At 46.3% G+C, this 19614-nt stretch overlaps 1 protein-coding gene across 6 annotated transcripts in view; it reads right to left on the minus strand.

Annotated features, from left to right (window-relative positions):
* The window catches only part of SPTBN1 (spectrin beta, non-erythrocytic 1), a 109560-nt gene that overhangs the window by 22419 nt on the left and 67527 nt on the right, over positions 1-19614 (minus strand). For all 6 annotated transcript variants that reach the window (XM_065059928.1, XM_065059924.1, XM_065059925.1 and 3 more), the window contains 13 exons: positions 18454-18534; positions 17579-17694; positions 16509-16621; positions 15724-15911; positions 14563-14680; positions 13077-13235; positions 12179-12481; positions 11214-11367; positions 9658-10528; positions 9381-9518; positions 8008-8764; positions 7561-7763; positions 2211-2301 (listed from right to left, as the gene is read on the minus strand). In XM_065059928.1, coding sequence (XP_064916000.1) covers positions 2211-2301; positions 7561-7763; positions 8008-8764; positions 9381-9518; positions 9658-10528; positions 11214-11367; positions 12179-12481; positions 13077-13235; positions 14563-14680; positions 15724-15911; positions 16509-16621; positions 17579-17694; positions 18454-18534 — 3292 coding nt within the window. The remainder of the gene's footprint in view (positions 1-2210; positions 2302-7560; positions 7764-8007; positions 8765-9380; positions 9519-9657; positions 10529-11213; positions 11368-12178; positions 12482-13076; positions 13236-14562; positions 14681-15723; positions 15912-16508; positions 16622-17578; positions 17695-18453; positions 18535-19614) is intronic.

Here is a 19614-nt window from a genome sequence, read left to right on the forward strand (position 1 = left end):
AGAGCGAGAAGCGCAGGTGAGAGACCCGCGACTGCTGCTGCCCTCCCAGGCGCTGTGAACCCCGAGCTGACTCAGCCCAGCCCGCAGCAGGGGTTCACAGACGTCTGCGCCGCAGGACAGAACCTGCCGCACACTCCGAACAGGCAGAAAACCTGGGACGTGCAGAGTCTCAGAGAAATTAGCCCAGGCAGCGCTGGGATTTCTAAGCACTTCCAGCGGAGATGAGCTCTCATCTCTTGGAAGGTGAGCTGTGAAACAGGAGGAGGTCAAAGCAAACGGGATGGCAGAATTCATCAGATCTCCTCTTTCAGGATTTTATGCTTTCATTCCAATTCACTCACTCAGCAAATTTATCTAACATATTCGTATTCACGAATGCAAGAAAGAGACCAAAAAAGCAACAGCCCAGGATGAACCTGTGCCGCTGTCTCCGAGCGCTAACAAGAAGACGGTCTGCTGCGTTTTCCCTCGCCGGGGACCGGGAGGGAAGATTTACTGTTGCGGAGCTGTTGTTGCGAGCATTGTTATCCTGCCACCTCCTCGAGTGCCACTGACCCTGCCAGTCGGAGGCAGGAAGGCGTGAGGGACAGGAGGCCACAGTGACGATTACGCTGCAACACCGAGTGACCGGTGAGGGAAGGGGCTGCAGAAAACACTCCTTCTTTCCTCAGGTCGACAGGTGGGAAACCATGCCTACAGCGGCGGGCAGCAAGGCCGAAGGATCATTGCCAGGTGACAAGGAGACTGCTTCACCTCTGTTTTCTGACAAGCCTCCAGCTGCACCCCAGGCTGGGGGATCCCCGCAGCCCCTCCAGCCCAGCGCAGGTATCAGCGGGCCCTTGGTAATTGAGCTCACGCCAATTCTAAGCCTCATTATGGCTGTCTGCTCAGAAAACAACCGCACAATTATCGCCAAGCCTAATGGCCTCTCAAAAACGGTTGGAGAAATTGGTAACATTTGGGCATTGTGAGTTCCGTCTTTGAAGCGCGCAGCACAGACACCCACGCTTTAGTGGCGGGAGAGCAACAATCGGGAGGAAAGGCTTTCAGGCAGCCAGACACTGCAGCTTTTATGTTTTCCTTCTTCTCTCAATGATACAGGGGAAAAAACAGATCCTGGGGAACACACCCGCACTGAGAGAGGCCAGAAGAGCTCCAAGAGCCGGGGGCGCTTCTCTAGAGATGTTACCGAGGAAGGAAGAAGCTGCTGCCAATAACAGCCCAATTTTTGCTGCTCTGTCATGTTTTTACTACCAAGGAAGAAGCAATTGCAAGCCAAGTTCATGGTTAGCTTACGCAATGCAGGAAAACCGGCTGCATCCAGGCAACCAAGCAGTAAATATCATTTGCCCGGTTTCTGATCATCATTTTGTTTGTTTCTATTACAAAATCTCAGCTGTGGAGCAATTCCTTTCAGACACAGGCAGTGACTTCCAGTGTCCTGCAGCTGCTGAAGATGTGCAGCTAATGTGCTGACTCCTGAACTGACCAGCAGGGCTTTGTCGCAGACAGCTCTCTCTGCAGGCTTCAGCTAAGGACAGCTCGCTTTGAACGCAAGGCTCTTCAATACCTGCCAGGACTGCAGCAAATAACCTCACAATTACTTGATTAATTCCTCGTGCTAGGAACAAGATTATTACTAAGTCTGAAATGCTGGCTTCAGTGTAAACAGTGCAAGGCACTAAAAATCTGGAAAGGATTTCTTTTTTTAAATGTTATAGTACTTAACAACTTTAAACACATGCAAACTATCAGATAAATAACCCATTAAAAGTGATCCCGTTTAATCCTGCTCCCCTCTTATTCCTAACCCCCTGTTCTTCTCGCTCATGCTTTGTAGAAATCACTCAAAACCTCCTGCACCAGCCCACATACCTACACACAGCCAGAAACACAATTCTTAGTGAGCTCAGTGCTAATCCCACCAGATTCCAGATAATTCATATATACCACAGCAGAAAATCTTGGCTGCTTTTGGCAATTCTCCCTGTCTTTAGGTGGGATGACAAAAGGAAATTCAGTTCATGAGGAAAAAAACAACATTGCAGGGTTTTGGGTGGGGTCTTTTTCAATCGTTGACTTTGCACTAAATACTACTGGATGGCTTGACTGCAAACCGCGGAGTACTCCGGTCCTCGCAAACTAGCGGGTAAGAATGCTCTACAGCAGGATGCAGCTTGCGGAGATGAAACTGAAAGGAGGTCATTTACCTCTTGACAATCCTGAAGAAACTTCTGAAGATCCCTGTTGTCCTTCAGTCTCATCAGAAGTTCACTGGCTGCTTCACGGTTCTTCCGATGTCTAGTCAAAAAAATAACAGAAAAAACACCTTGAAATAGGCATTTCAGGCAAAAGTGTCACTTGTTGGGCTCTGCAGCCTCTCTGGGCCACAGGTACTGCAGGAGTACAGGGTGTGTGCCTCTTTCTGCCTTTCCACCAAAGGCCATTTTGGAAGCTCAGATACGCAGGTGTTATTTCACGTGCTTACTCGAGTTCAGCATCTGCTTGTTTTCGTGACCAGCTAAATACACAGGGAAAATGCTCAAGCCAGCAGGGTTGCACGAGTGTCACGGACACCATTTGGCCCGCTCGTTTCAAGACCACGGGAAAGTTCACACTGTTTGCCAAAAAACATAAGAAAATGATCTGCAAAATTGCAACAATAAGATTGTTATGCGGCTCTTGCAAAGTGTGTGCTTGCTGTAATGTTCTCTACAACAAATACACCCTCGCCATAGCTCAGCACCTCCTGCTCCTGAACAAAGCCGGAGTGGTTTATATAACCTTCCGACTGCTGTATTTAACAAACAAGGCAGGCAACACACCTGTGTGTTTCTGCAAATAGAAGCTTTGTGCACACTGGAACACATTTTTTCTGAGCGTTTAAGAGCAGAGAGAAGCGGAGTTTAGTGCAGAAGCCCTATTTTTAATTCGTGGCTGCTTGCATGTGAAGGATCAGCCAGGCGGGCAGTCCCAGGGCTCTTGCTGGTTCTTCAAATGATCCCCAAGGGACCTCTGAACGTGTTTTTAACTAATGCTCAGTTTGGCGTAGTTGCCCCTGTCCTTCAGTACTTTCATTATTTATGAGGCAATCTATATAGAGGAGGTAGAGTAAAGAAGATAATTTTTATTTACTGCTCATTGTGCTGGATTTGTTCATATTGCACCGTACAGGGTCCCAAAGTGAAATATTGCTGTCCTCTGTAATAACCTGAGCTAACTATGGATAGAGAGTTGGAAATTCTTTTAAAGAGTGGCAATTCACGAGATGATCTCAGCACATACTGGCAACAGCTCAATAAATCCTGACAGTGAAAATCTCCAGAGACTCATTATATTCTAAAAGACAATAAACTACACGTTGATGACAACAACTGGATTAAGATACCACTTTTCCTGATGTACAATAAGTTAGCAGAGCAAGCCAAGCAAGCCGTCTGGCACAAATGTAGTGACTTCAGAAACACGAGGAATACTTAGGAATATGTTCTACATAAAAGCACAGGGTCTGTAGGCAGAGGAACAGGAGAAAACCCTTTACAGGACTACAAATTGCTTCTGTTTTGTCTCAACAGCTTCCTCTGAATAACCAGGCAAGCAGCATCTCTACAGCTGTAGGTCAGGAAAACTGATTTACAGATGAGATGGCAAGGAAGACATATGTACCCATCAAAGCCACGGGCTGGAGTCCAAACCGAGGTGATCCTGAAGGTTTGACAGGTGTTACCTGGGAGGGCACAAAGCAAAGGACACATTTTGTGCCTTAGGAAAAACCTCCGTAACGCAGCTAACATCCTTGGGGTTCATTCCACTCCTTCTTGGCTGCTTTTTATATGCCTGGGCAAATACAGAGCATTACTCAGGTTGCTAAAATGAAGCACGGAATTGCTTGGGTGATTTTATCGCCATGATTTCATAGATTCAAGGCTAGATTACATTATAGACTCATGTATTCTGGAGAGGACACAAGCTGTGAAATTAAAAGGAGAATTTTCATGACACTTATTTGAATAGAGCTAAGAGTAAGCAGAGAAGTTCTTATGTTGAGAAAACTTGACTTCAGAAAACAGACAAAAATATCTCCCGGAGAGTGCTGGAAATACCAACTTCAGGAGCTTTGAAGGGAAACCACGCAGGGATAGCAAACACATGATGACATAGCTCTTGGGTTTGGTTTTTTTTCTCCGCGTAACAAATATGATCTTTGGCACTCAGAGCTATTTAACTGTCAAAGGTTGGTTGGTTGTTCAAGATGACCTGGAGTGAGGCTAAAAGATGAGTATTCTCTGAAGAGGAACAGGGCTGAACTGTGACAAGGTTTAAACCTGGTACCTGAATATGCGGTAGCAGTATTCTGAGGATGGAACACGCAGGAATTCCTGTATTTTCACTGCAGAACAGATGCTATTGTTATGGGAATGAAAGACATTAAGAATTCATTTAGTCTGTTTTCCTTTCCCCAGACTGGTTATACTTGAACATTATTAGTTCCTTGTTCATGTTTCCCTAAATTCTTTAAAAGCTCCAGTAACAGAGATTTGAGACTTTTCTGTGTGTATCTACCCCTACGACCAGAAAGCTGCCCCTATGACCAGAAAGCTGCCCCTACGACCAGAAAGCTGCCCCTACGACCAGAAAGCTGCCCCAACCCTCTACCACCAGAACATCAGAGGGGCGTTAGGCAGAATGACCAGGCAGACAGGCTGGAGAACAGAATTCGTGCAAGAAGATCCCAGAAAAGGTTGCTCTGCAGACTCTCATTATTTAGAATGACTTTGAATTCATCTGCCTGTTCACATAACTAATCACATATATGACTTACACCACAGCAGTGCCTAGGGCTGCATTAAAAGGGGCCTTCCCTCTGCATATACTGAAAAGGTCCAGACCTATACTGAAAAGCCAGACCTACATGGTAAAAGAGGAGATGGGGAATGTACCGGAGTCAGTTAAAACATGGGGGTGTCGTCCTTCTGTTTATGAAGAATCTAAAACAGGAAAATGAGATCTGTTCAGCACAAGGAGGTGTCTGACTCAAATTAATCCAAACTTTGCCACGCTGTGCCCGGGCTGTCTCCCCAGCAGCCCCTGAGAATGCTAACAATGCTGCAAACTGACAGAATCACTTGCGGTTTAACTGTAAGCCTGTGGCTTTCAAAGCCTGTGCAGGAATAATAAATCTTACACATAGCGTGAACGCAACTGCCTGCTAAGACTACTGAGATACATGCAAGGCAGTGTTAGCTGCTTTAGGTGTTCCAGCAAACGAGAGGTACTCTCCTTTCCGAATGGGCAAGAACAGAAATGACTTCTGTTCTTTGCTGAGCAGAAAGCTGCACAAATACAAAGGGTGATGAAAAACAGACCCAGATCACAATCTGAGTCAGATCTGCCACTGTCTTCAAACTCAATCTCACCTGCAGAATCAGAGGCCATCTGCAGGCAGCACAGGCCAGGGCAGTGTCATTATGCTCTTCCAAGAGAAAAAAAAGAGGAGGAAACGCTTCTCTGCGCTGGCAGAAACAGCAGAAGGCAGCAAAGCAGGAGCCGCTGCGCTGGGGACACCAGCTCCTTCCCGAGCTGGAAAAGCTACCTAGTGACAGCTTTATCCAAACCCAGCTCCCTCCCTCACCCTTTCTCCATGTCCTTATTCCCATTCATTCCTCCCTGTGAGCAGCACTGAAAGGTTGTGCTGAGGTGTTTTTCTCCAACTGTGCAGCTCCAACTCTGCTCCTGCACTCTCGTTCCTCAGCCTGCGCCTCCACGTCCATCTGGCTGGAGCCATGGCAGGGCAGGGTCTGTCTGCTGTACCCACTGACAGCGCGCTCTCCTCTGGAACAGCTTGAAAGCACGACAGCAAAAAACACCAGCAACAATACGAAAACCTACAAAGAGCTCCATAAGGGAAGCACGAGCCACTACGCATACTTGTGCTTGTTTGTTTTGGTCCTTTGTTATAGAGGCAGGTGGAGCCTGGTTGGGAGAGCAGATTTTTGTCAAACCAAAGAGGCTTCCTTTGCTACCACTCCCACTGCGCCCAGCCCTGGGGCTTTGTTCTCCAGGCTTATCAGCCTCGCAGGCCGGGAGAGCCATCACACGGATTTCCTGAATAGCAGCACACCGGATGGTTTTTGCAGTGCTCCGCACAAATAGCTTTGGAATTGAGGAAATGCGTTGGGAAAAAGTGGGCTTCCAAAACATTCGGTCTCTGGGAGCTGCATGCCATTGGGAGTAGGAACTCCAGCACATGGCCCCAGGCAGGACGGCCCAGGGGGCAGCGGGGGTGACACAGGCCAGTGGGGAGCAGGGGAACAGTCACCAGAGCATCCCAGCTGACCATTTGCTAGTCCATCCTGCCACGCTACCTCCTAATATTCCAAACATGGCAGAAAGAAGGCACCAGGCCAAGATCAAGGCCTCCTGCTTTCCTATAGTGGATGGGAAAACTTTGAGCACAGGACACTGAAAGTCAGAGATGGCAAAAAAGGAAAATGCACTTCCTGGCTTTCACCTTGCTTGCTTCCATACAACCTCCTCCTCCTGGCCTCTGCAGCTTCTCTTTGGGATCTAAAGAGAGTCAAACTGGTTAGAGGGAGAATGAAAACGTGAGGTGCACTTGGGATGAGGTTGCTGGAGGGCTCGGAATCCCTCAGCAAGCTCTAGGAACAGGAACATCCACCCTTCTTGAAGTCACGAGCCCCAGCTCCAGTGGGTGAGTACACAGTGGGACGTGTTTGCCCAAACAGGAAAGGTACAGCATTTGCTGAACTACTTCCGTTTCTCCTTGGAGATGAAGGCATTGGGGTAATTCTGAGCTTGCCAGCTGTGGGATGATGCAAGTCTGATAAAAGGGTCATAACACCTGACATAAAAATTCCATATGGGCTTACTGCTGTGTTCAGATATTCAGGATTGAAAAGCACCCTGAAACCCTGCACTGTTATTCAAACCAAAGGCAGAAAGAACCACGAATCACAGCCATCAAAACTGAACATTTGGTTTCCAAAGAAAAAGAAACTCAGCATTCTATAGGATCTATGCCACAGCTAGAGAGACAAAGCTAAAGACTTGTTCTAGGATGAAAGATACATTTGTACCAGTGCTTCCTATTCTGACTGCAGGAGGGCCAGTGGAGCTGGAGGTGATCAAAGCCGGGCGGGCGGGTGGATCCAGCGCCAGTTACACTCCTGAAGAGCCACATTCCTTCCTCACAGGAAGGACAGGAACACATTATGACAATTACATCAGCTGCGAGACAGCAGAGGAAACCAAGACCTGCAGAACCAGGTATAACTAACTGCTACAGCTCCCACCGAAATAAAAACTCTTAATACTCCAAGAATTTTACAGCCGCTCTAACACAGCCAGATTCTGGGTAGTGAGCTCAATACCTAGTATGTCTCTAGAAAATGGGAGAGGTAACATTTAATTAAGATTCACCCGACACATTTTTGAAACATGACAATTCCTGTTTTTCCACAGGACAAAGAAAACAGTCTGCAACAGACACTGTATGAACAAAGTACGAACAGCTACACCTTGCCAACATTCCGACCTCACCTGTCATCAATAGAGTCCACTTTCTCCTGGATTTTATCGGAGTTGATGTTCCCATCACTAACCAGCCTCCTGCCAGTCTCCACAACCGCATTGATCTTTTCTTCGTTGGCATCCATCGTGGTCATGAAATCCTCCTGTTTTTTAATGGCAGCTTCTGCTCCTTCCAAGGTAGTGGGCATCTCCGTGTGCGCCAGAACGTACTCCTGTGATATGAGCATAAAGCAGAGATCTCAGGTTACGCTGTCTGCTCCAACAACTTACCACATATGAAAAAAACCCCATCTCCCAAGAACAGTTAGAAGTAAAGTATAATAAACAAGTTATAGTTTAAAAAAGGGGCATTTTATCCATTTGTAGCTCTCCTGCCAAATGCTCTTGTTATTTAATTGCTTGCGCTACATGGTGCCAATATGTAGAAATGAAATAAGGTCTATCTTGACCACTTGCCTGGTTATTAAGAAATGCTTCTGCTTGCTTGGTATCTCTGAGAAACAGCTGGTAGGCGTGAGACTGGGAAAGGAGATTTTGCCTGTTCTCCCACATTTTGTGAAGCTCATTCCATCCAGTGTCCAAAGCTTGTAGGCGCTGGCGTAAGAACATGTACTGAGCATCAGTTTGCCCTTGTGTCACCATCTCACCCATGTCCCTCATCTTCTGATAATCTTCCTCGTAATTGTTGATTTCATTCTTAATGTTCTCGTGTTGAGTGAGCAGTTTCTCCGCCTCGGTCAGCGTGTTTGGCATATCTTCGGATGCGATGGCGGTTTGCGTTCTGGACAGCCACGACTGGAAGTCATCCAGGTCCCTGAGGAACTGCTGCAGCTTGCTTGCCTCTCCAAGCGACTCCTCCCGGTTCTTCAGGGTGGTCTTCATCTCTTCCCACACATCGTTGATTTCCGCGAGCCGCGAAAGGATAGCCTGTGCCTGGTCAGGATGCTCCGATTCCAGCTTTTCTGCCTCTTTTTGCAGGTCGCTCAGCTTGGCTTCGATGGCTACCAGGTCACGTTCCATGCCCGTCAGCTTCCTCTGCAGGGCCATCACTCCGGCCAGGTCATTACCCAGATCTTGTGTGGATTCGATCACTTTGGTCTTTTCCCTGATCCAGGATTTGGTTTCGTTACATTCAAGGTGGTAGTTCTGGATGCTCAGAGCAGAGAGCAGAGCATCCTTCTTCCGATCTACCAGTTCCCTGAACTGGCTCCACCTGGAATTTGTGCGGAGAGAAAAGCAGAGAAATTGAGGTTTGTGTATAACAGGGGAAAAGGATATCACAACACTGCTGAGCAGTTGCTGGCGTTACCTTGGTAAGCCATGAAATAACTCAACTATTCATGGTTTTTTCTGTCCTTCCCATATCTTTAATAGTTTTAGCAAAACAACCACTAACGAAGCTATGGCATACATTAGAATACGTCAAGTTCCAGTCCTTAGAAGTATAAATTTTTCACAAGTGAAAAACTCCTAGTTACACCTGATTTTCACACTAAATACTCTCTCGGTTTGTTTTGAAGTTGAAAAAATCAGTGAGTTTATATGAAATTCTATTGGTTTCTTTTTTATCATAATAGTAACTACAGTAAATTTCCAGCTCTCAAATCAAGGTACTGATACACTCAGGACCTGATGAAGCCAATAGCAAAACTCCATCTGTTAATCAAATATTTGAGACACAGCTCTTTTTCCTTCTGAAGCTTTAAGGGCCTACCTTGAAGAGACCTCAAGTAACAGCATATCTTAAAAAACACACATAAAACCCCAAATGACCCCACTGTACTTGTTTCAGCCAGTGTCGCGTTCATGAGCACGAGGCCTTCACTTACCTTGTGTTGAGTTTATCTTGCTGTGCTTTGATCTCCTTCTCACTTGGATGGCCGCTGTGCATTAGCTGTCTGGCAATCTGGTTCACAACTGCAACACGGGACGCCTGGTTGTTCATTTCTGGTTCTAAGCTTTCAAATCTAGAGGGTGAGGGAAAAACAAACCAGAAAAGATCACACAGGGGTTAGAGAATCCGAGCCACAAGCAAGCTGAGAAAGGCAGCTGGTGGAAAAAACTTCCACCCGGTGTCCCCAAACTTCCTGGCAAAGGCATTCTCACCTGTGCTGGATCACCTCCAGGTCCTCCAGCTTCTCTGGAATCTGCATGTTATTCAGCCACTTCTCCTTTTCGTCAATCCAAAGCTCACAGGCATCCGCCTCACTGAACATCTTATAAAGAGCAAGGGTATCCTGCAAGGCCTGTTTCCGCAGCCGAGTCAGCTCCGCAACCTCTTTGTATCTCTCCTCGATTCCGGACAACCTGCCCTGCACATCGGGAGACCCGGCGTGTTCTTGCGGCAGAGCCTTCGCCTGCTCGTGGAGCGAGTCGATGATCGGCCGGTAACTCGCAATCTCTTCAGCCACATCTTTGTGTTTCTTGACCAAGGACTGAGTGGAATACTCATCGTGGCCAACGTCGTTGCTGGAGACAATTTTGAGGATGTCCAACATCCACGCGTCAATGTCATCAGCGTCAGCCTGGAACTGGTGGAGGAGAGAGGCTTCCTCCAGATGCTTCTTCCTAATGGCAGATAACTGTTCCAAGTTAGCCCACTGCTCCCGGATATCCTTAATTCTTTCTCTGATTTTCTCAGACCCAAAATGCTCCTCCGCAATCATGTCTTCACCTTCCTTTATCGCCTGCTGAAAGTGGCCACTACGGCCACTCATTTCGTCTTCAAACGCCTTATGTTTGCTCATGAGGCGGACAACACTGGTTAGGTCCTTCCCGTAGTCATCGGATGACAGGATCTGTTCCTTCTCCCGGATCCAACCCTCTTCTTCAGCCATTTCCCAGAAGAACTTCCAGAGGCGCCGGGACTCCTCCAGGCGGGCACGGCGCTCGGCCGCGAGCTGGCACAGCTCTTGGTAACAGAACTCCATGTGAGCCACGCGGTCCCTGATAACCTGCGGGTCACAGGGCTTGTAACCTGCTCAGATACAGAGAGTGCGTTACAACTCCGACTTACTCATTTGCATCTCTACAGCTGGGGCGCAGGGCATTCTCTATTCCTGTCTGTTCCCTCTGCAGAGCTTACACAAAACAATTTAGAGTTATTCTCCTGAAATTGTGAACTATTCAAGTTCCACCAGACAACAACACAGATCAGAAAAACTGCTCTTTGCATAAAGTAAAAAAAAAAACTGAAAGATATTCATGACTGTTTTCAGTAAAATAAAACTCACTGCTTCAGATTTAGAGCAGCTTCATACACACAACTGCACAAAATGAACGGCATTTACTCTAGTTAATGACATTGCTCTAGTGGAATTGCTTTCATTTAGCATAAATTTGGACAATATTAGACTGGGTCCAATAATTTGGATTGTTTGTGCTGGAAACACAGAACAGGAATTACTGGTTACTATTACAAAGTCAGAGCAGCTGCTGGTAGGAGCGTGACATCCCACGTGAAACACTGTGCCACAAGGAATCCTTGAGCAGGTACCTGGACAAATTAATCATTGACAGAATAAAGAAGGAATAAATGAAGCTGGATTCTCTCATTCCAGTGCTGAGTTTAACCTAATATGCCTTGCAGAACTAATGAGGCATAATTATAGATAACCTCGTAGGTAATTAGGACAAAGAAGGACGTGTTGGCTGTTCGTTACCTTCTCCATCGGTGGCAAACTTCTGAGCAGAGGCATTGACCCCTCTGACTCTCTCGGCCTGAATAGCGATGTCAGCTTCCACAAGAGCGTGTTTCTGCAACAGGTCTTCAACTCCCAACAAATGTTTGCCGTAGTCTTGAGACAGCAGAAGCACCTGATCAAAATGCAAAAGACAAATAAATAGGCTGGAGGCCATAAACTGGTTGTTTCTTAATGACTCCAGGCACTACGCTGTTCTCTGTCGCTACACTGATTTAAACCCAGACAAACACCAGGCCCATAAGGAGAGATATGTCAAATGTCTAGAGACATGGTTGGTAGGAATTGGAGCCAATGTTTTTAAAATCATGGGCAGCCATGAAGACCCTGACTGCTCTTCACGGCAGTTTGAAGCCGAGGATGCTGTGAGCACAGTGAGCTCAGCAGCAGCGAGGAAAAGCCCTCGGTGCAGGTGCTGGGAGCTGCCGCCGAGCTGCTCACGTCCTGCTCTCCTGCAACAGCTTCCCAGCCCCGCTGGCTGAGGGACAGAACAGTCACGGTCCTTCCCCAGATCCCAGGAGAACCGACAGGAAGAAATTCAGGCTTTTTAAAGCACGGAGGTGAAGAGGTGACTTGTTCCCATGTAATTGTTACGAAGAAAGAGAGAATATTTAACTCCCTTTCACCAAAATCATCATCCTTACCCAAGCACTGTGATCAAAGCCTCTGGCCCTTATGAGAGAGGCATGAAGCTGAAAAGTAGCTTTTTACAGGTCCAAATTTGTTCCTTTTCTTTATTTGTTTTTCATCTTTCTTTTTAAAAAATCATCATAAGGTATAAGGGATTTGTTCACTGCTCTAGAATCTGGATCTTCAGCTTTGTCTATTACACCAGAGGGGCAAAATGAATCTCAAAAATTTACAAAAAAGGACACGTACACCTCTCCAGAATATTTAGTCTAAGTTCTGAAATGGCTGACACCCACCTTCATCTCATCCATCCAGTCCATAATGTACAGCATTTCCTGGAAAATCTTCTGCAGACCGAGGTTCATCTCCAGTCGCTGTCTCCGCGCCCTGAGCAGCTCCAGCAGATACTCCCAGAGGCGGATAACGTTGTCCTTTCTCGCAGTGATGCGTTTGATATCATGGTAATTTTCAGTCTCAAGCTCCTTTGCAACCGCAACCACGGCCTGGACTCGTTCTTCATAAGCTGCAATGTCTGTCTCAATGGCCTCGTGCTTCTTTGTTGCGGCCTCTACTGCTGGAAGGTCAAAGCCAAAATTATCCTGTAGAGACAGAGACGCCTCTTCAGTAACGGCTGCTGAGGAGAAAAGCCCTATTGCTCACAACACCGTTTCTGATGGTGCACAACACACTTGTTGGCAAACCCGAGATCTCAACAGGCTCTGAGAAGTCTTTAATGAAGTCAGAGATACCGGAGAACCACTGATTAAATCAGAGGTATCACTGGGGTGCCTTTGGGGGAGGAATCCTGGTGGCCATCAGGATTAAGTTGGGGGTTTGGATTTTTTAAAGTAATCTCTAATATTAAAAAATTAAATTAATTCCTGGGCTAATTCCACTGAATGGCCCAAACTATTCAGGTAAAGAAAATCTTGACGGTGGGTAGATACTTCCACATCAGTATCTCCTGAGTACAGACAACAGATTCAAGGAAGGGATATCCCAAATGAATGAAAGATAGCACATATAGTACATCTACCCTAAATATACATTTGTGCACACATACAATACACATAAATATACATAGATGCAGGAAAATATGAGGCATGGGGAAGAAATGATCTCTTCGCAAGAACTGTATCCTGTAATTACTCATGGGAATCATTTTAGTCACACCAGAATTTCTGAAAGCGGCACCTGAGAAACGAGACGCTGGTTTTCGCTCAGCCAAGTTTCCCTCATAGCTGCCTTGCGATCAAATCTGCGTGCGAGTTGTTCCAGTTTCTCTTGTCTGATGAGCTCGTTTCGCAGTGCCAGTTCTCTTTCATGTTCAGCTTTTTCCAGTCTTTCCCAGGCCTGAAGACATGGGGAAGAAACACGCATCTTCTAAACACGCATTCTGATAGGATTATGATAAACCACGTCGGCTTCGCAAGAGATCAGGACTGAAATCATTACGGCCAACTTTCACAAAACTGGCTGATTTATTTATACGCCAATAAATCTGGTTTGTATTGGCTGGCCTTACACCTTGCCTGCTAACATAAGCACATGACTTTATATTTGTTATCAATCCATTCGTTTTCTGAGTAAGGGGTCTAAGACTTGTTTCTCAGATGCATTTTCACGAGTTCGTTCATTTTTTGCCTCCATCAAAGCCTAAGCAAAGAGAGTATTTGTATTAAAAACAACGAAACTTCTGAGCGCTACTCCCAAATAAGCGGATTCTATCTTTTTCCTTTAGGAAACGAGAATCAGAGATTCATGCCTCTCACCTCTAAAATCAACACACAATTGCTGTTCTTTATTTCAGCCACTTTGGAAAAGAAAACAACTGCAGAACTCTGTTAGTTTTGGTGCATTCCCATCCCTTTTTCCCCCCAAGCCACAAGTTATTCCCACGCATGACATTAATATTACAAACCCAAGAAGTCTTAGAAGCATGTTGAAAGCCAGCTAATCACCTTTCAGATCTTCTTACAAACAACAAAAACACCCACAATTAAACACAAACTACCCTGGATTCCTCTAAATCCTAGCAGATGTGAAATTGCCTGAAACCCAAGTATTTGAGGCATTTGCGGGAGCTTAATGCGAGCAGGAGAGCTGGGCAGCTCCCTGCTCCCAGGACACACAGACACCCACAGCAGCCGCTCGGGGAATGCCAAGCATGATTAAATACAACCGAGGAAAGCTCGCAGGTTTAAGTTGTTTGTTACCATTGAAAGGGCTTGTCAGCTCTGCTGCTGTTCTGCCAGCTGCACCAGCACAAAACCAGAGAAAGAAATGGCTGCAGAAACCCTGCAGAAACCATGGGTCATGGCGCTTCCTTCCCTCTCCCACCCTGCGGGCAGCGGGGCAGATGGGGAGGGCTGCAATACTTAGATACTTTTGCTGCTTTCCATCAATTAACACTAATGGGCAGGACCCCGGAGGAGCAAGGCAGAGCAAGGCACCAGCTGCACAGAACGACTGAGCGCTTTTCCAGTGAAGGTCTCACAGATGCTGGGGACACCCAGGGACTCGGTTCAGATCAGTGGGTCTGACCTCCAGGAAAAGGTCCCTCCTCCCATCCCTCCTGGTGCCACATCAAGGCTGCAGACAGTAAATGTCGTATGTTGAGAGCGAGGCTGAAAGAAGCAACAAAATCCTGAATCCCACAGGAGGAGGTGGCTCAGTTTACCTTGTTAATGTCGGAGATGAGTTTGCCCTCCCTTGGCATGTACACTTTCTGATTATTGGCTCTCATTTTGCTCTGGATGGTAAAAAGCAGCACTTCTAAGTTTCCTTTTTCTGTAAATCTAAACAAAATATTGCAGAAGAACTGAGTTACAACAAAACTTTCATTGCTACTGAAGTATTATAAAGCACTTCCTTAAAATACTGACATTATGAATGGAGCATTCAGATAAACACCTTCATTCTGTGTGAAAGCTGGAAGCAATTGCAATAGCACACACATCCCCGAACCCGCTGGGTCAAACAGGAAAAGCAACTGCGCAGAGCTCGGTTGTCTGTGTGTTTAGACTTAAAGCCCCTCGAGGGCCAGAAGACTGCACTTTTTTTAATTCTATTACGTGTGCTGTCCCAGTTTAGTCTATCAACTCAAGAAATGGAAGTTTTATTTAAAGCCCAGTGCAGTCAATAAACTCTTCCCACTCTTTTCCCTGAGTTGTGCGCCTGGGAAATAAACAAACTCCATCGGCACTGGGGAATACACTGCAATTTTAGAAGACATCTGGAAACTCTGTAATGCTTTGAATTGTGATTATTATCCATTAGAACTTATATCAGACAAAAATAACAAACAGATCTGATATAACGCTAAAAGAAACTTTCCAGAAATAAGCTGCACAGTTTGGGTTGTACCAGTTTTAGTAAGCACGGCAATGTTTCACAAAGCCAGACACACTTCCTCTTGGTTCTGGATAAGCAGTAAGATTCTTCCAACAGCATGGAATTGGTATGATACTGGTATTGGTATGATATCGGTACTGGAGATATTACTGTGCTAACACGTGCCGTTACCACTTGTTTCCTAAGGCGGGCGCCTCGGTGAAGGGACAGCCTGCGGGATGCTGAGCTCCTGCCACACGGCATCACTAAGACACTTTACATCATTATTTTGTTGTTGCTATCATGTGCATATTGAATAGCATAGAGCAATCAGGCCCTAAGTAATAACGATGAGTGACAATTAGAAACATGATACCTGGGTTTGTTCAGAAAAATAAATTCTTAAGCCAAGATTAAAATTACTTAGAAGTGTTTGTTTTTTTAAAAAAATCAATGATTGACTAAACAAAACAAGACCAGTGTTGTTTTAAGCTAAGACGAAAATTACTTGGGCGGTTTCTCCACTGTGCGGTAAGTGTTGAACGCCTGCAGCTGCTGTTGCACTCCAACCAGCGAGTTGGCGAATTTGCGATTGTTGAGGATGATAATGGTTTGCTCGATCCACTCCAGAAGGTCAGAAGCCAGTGATTCGTATTTTTCGATCATTTTCTCCGTTTCAATGGCATTGTCAAGCACCTGCAACAAGCAGCACAACGGAACATGAATACCAAGGGCAGCGCTCTTCAGTCACTTAAATCCAAGCAGCAACATAACATAAACCGTTGCGGGGCTTGACTTATGGAGGATCGCTCAGTCCTCAGCGCCACTGGGGCCGGGAACCCCCAGGAACGAGGACTGGCGTTTTCAGCCCTGAATTCCTGCGATCCCCCAGCAACAGAGGGGCAGAGCTGAGGCTGACAACACATTCCCATTCACTCTGCCAGCTGGAGAGATGGGCCAGCTTTGCCAATGGGAGGAGAGTGACTGCACATTTTTTAAATGAGGGACTTCTCTGGGCTCCAGAGGAGACAAAGGGCCCAGAGGGTCAGGAGCAGTGAATGAGAAACGAAAAGCAGCAATGATGATAAATTAACAAGCAAAAATAAAACACAGCTGGAAATTAACTACTCCTCACAGTCACATGGGAACGCTTAACGTTCAGAACACGTTACAAAGCAAAACTAAAAACCACCATATAGTGGACTCTTAAAAAACTAGCACCCAAGAGGAAAAAAAAAATCACAAATATTTCAACTGTTTTATAACAACTCATAATAATTTGAACTTGCAAACCTTTCCGATACGTTTTCCTTCGACGGCTAAAGCTTTCATCTTGGAGAAGTAGTGGTAATACGTCACCACGTAGGTGATGATTGACTTTTCGTCGGGATGATCAACACTGATATCTGCAAACCAAACACGAGTTGTCTGAGCATACTGGGGGTGCATGGGCTAAACCAACAAAGCTTGTAATGCAACAAGGATGCGTTTAAAAGTCAGAGAGTTGGGTTCAGTGGTAGCTCAGCCCCTAAGATTATGTCATCAGAAATAAACTCAGTTCTGAATCACTCGGTGTACAGTACTGAACTGTCACTAAGCAGTGCTGCTTTAGCTCTTTGCTTCAGTGCGGACTGTGAGGTTTTGGGGCGCAGAGTCAGGCTCCAGGCGTTGCCACAGCTTGTGCACAGCCAAATAACCTCTCCAGTGTCTGTGCGAGTCCACAGAACTACTGTCAACTGGGAACTTCGATGCTACACCAGTATTTGGAGAGAGGAATTCTAACCTAATTGTATGTCTGTCCAGGCAAATCTTCCAAAAGATACAGACGGAAAACAAATTGTTTCCATTCCTGCAGCAATTTTGAGGCACTGGAAAATAAGCAAGAAGAAACTCGCCATAAGCCTCTGTTTGCCCTGTGACAAGAAAGTTTCATGTCCTTGCACTGTGAGCACGGCTTCCAGTATGCATGAGCGTGCGCCCTCTCATGAAAACACAGCCTAAAACTCACTGACAGGCTGTGGAAGAAGCTGCTGTTTGCCGAAATCCACACTATTCATCCTCCAGCTCACAGACAGTGTTCCTCAGGAAGGCTGCCTCTAACTGCAACTATTTTATGTACACACAGCCAGTCCCGTGACCTCGTCAGATGGGGGAAACAAACACGGGATTAAGGGCTCGTGTGCTGCCAGGGCTCAGGCCTCTGCAGGACACATCTTCATCCTCCCCTTCCCTCTGCCTGTATCACCAGGTGGGTAACGGCATCCAGCCTCTCTAACACAAGGAGCTGTGCCCTGCGCCAAGGAGGGGTGGCAGAAAAGAGCCCACAAAGAGCAGCAAAGTGCTGAAACTGCAGGAATTCTTACCCTCGGGGTCCAGGAGCTTAGTGAGACCAAGGTGTTGCTCTGCAAGGTTAAAAGCATTCTGCAGATTGTAGTGTGCATTTGATTTCTTCAGCTTGTCAAAATCAATCAGATCAGGCCTAGACAGGATGGAAAATTCTTTAGATTTCTCAAAGCACAGTGCAGCCACCCTCAAATGAACTAAAATCTGCAATCCTCAGAAAACCTGGTCCCTCGTGCTGCCACGGTTCCACTTCCCCCGTAGCCCTGTGCATTTAGAGGAATGAAGCAATGCCACGGCAGAACCCAGCGCACGGCAAAAAACGGACCACAGTTTACCAGGAATAGAGGTGACCTGGAGAAGGAACAAAGTCGTGGCCACGCAGCCTCTCCTGATGCCCATGTGAGTGTGCAAACCATCCAAATAGCTTCACCTGAGCTTGCCAATGAGCAGCATCCCCGGCCATGCCAACATGTAGCAGCAGATTTTGCCAGCGTGGCTCAGGGATCTCTTTCCCCTCCCAGCTGCTGTCGTGTGCCGCCTCTCCCTCCCACCCCTGAACTCCAAGCGACCAGACCTTATCATTGATAACTCACTAAGGTACAAAAACTCTTCTTCCAGCCTGGTCAGTCACAAACCAAAACAATCCTGTATCATTTATTCTCTTCAAACCAAACAAAACCTGTTTTGAAGTGTGATGTGGGAAGCTGTTGCCCAGATGAGCTCTCAGTGACTGCAAGAGCGGTGAAGCTCTAAAGCAAGGTGAGTTGCTATAAAACTCTCAGCAATTCTTCAATTTCTTCCTCTCCACACATTTAAAAACCAAGCTGCAAGGTAACAGCAGAACCTGCAACAGTCCCAGCTTTCAAAATGCACAAAGACATTTACCCACACGTACCTGTGCTTGTGTATTAGTGCGTTGAAAGCCATCCCGTCCCTCCAGCTCGTGGTGAAGTTGTGGATGTTGACGTTGGGGTACCTGCCAGAACAAGAAGCAGAGCGAGCGCGGTGAGTCGGGCGTCCCCGGCGCAGCTGCCTCGCTGGAACCTGCCTGCAGGAGCGGCACGGTCACTGCAAACCCAGGGGTGGGACATTATCGTCCCACGATGGACAATCTGTCACCACGGCCAACACCAGAGGTGAGTGCACCTCACTGACCCTTGTAAACCCTGCAGAATTCACAAGCGTTCCAGACAAAAGCTCTACGTGTCCTTTGAAGCAATCAACTGGAAGTTACTATTTTATAACTTGCTGTTCAACCTGCAGCCCTTGAGGTCCCAAATCCACGCAAGTCTAAAGCCTGCTTTGATTTACAATAGCTGCTGGCAAAGAGTTATTTGCCCATACTCAAAATATGAAATTCAAGAGAAGAGCTGGAAGAACAGAGAAGAGTAAAAGCAATTTGCATGGCTGTGAGTGCCACCAGAGCAGCAATATTTTAAGTTTTCCTTGAAATCATCAGCTATCCCAGGGCATCCTTCTTCGAGGACTGCCCCGTGTCCCTGTCTGACCTTTAAACAAAGCACAGACAACAGCCACCCTTGTGCCGCGTGGGCACACAGATGTAAAATCGATTTGTTTGGTGATCCGTGCATTTTGGAAGTCTCCAAAAATTTCAGGCTGCTCACAAACCACTTTCCTAAGAGTTCCTGGAAGAAGAAGATGAAGAACCACTAGAATAATGCTGAAGTGCCCCAAGTGAGCACAGGGACATCCGCGTTTCATAGGGGAAACATACTGAAGCTCTGCAAACGTGCACTGAGTTACGCAAGAAGGTTACTGCCAGAGAAAGACATTTCGGAAATATTTCCATATATATGGAAAGAGGGGAAAGTTGGTGGCAAACGTCTTAAGTTATTCTTTAAGTTATTCATTATTTCTTCAGGATAGGGCGACAAAGAGTCAGCATATTACTATATATTCATGGATTATCAGATTGGTATGTTTATCACACAGCGTTAATGAAGTAAATTCAGAATTCTCTGACTTGTAAACAAATTCAGAATTTTCTGACCTGTAAACATCAATTCACTTGTCTTGATTGAATCCACTTAAGGAG

This window comes from Columba livia, chromosome 3, assembly GCF_036013475.1.
Source record: "Columba livia isolate bColLiv1 breed racing homer chromosome 3, bColLiv1.pat.W.v2, whole genome shotgun sequence".
Lineage (NCBI taxonomy): Eukaryota > Metazoa > Chordata > Aves > Columbiformes > Columbidae > Columba > Columba livia.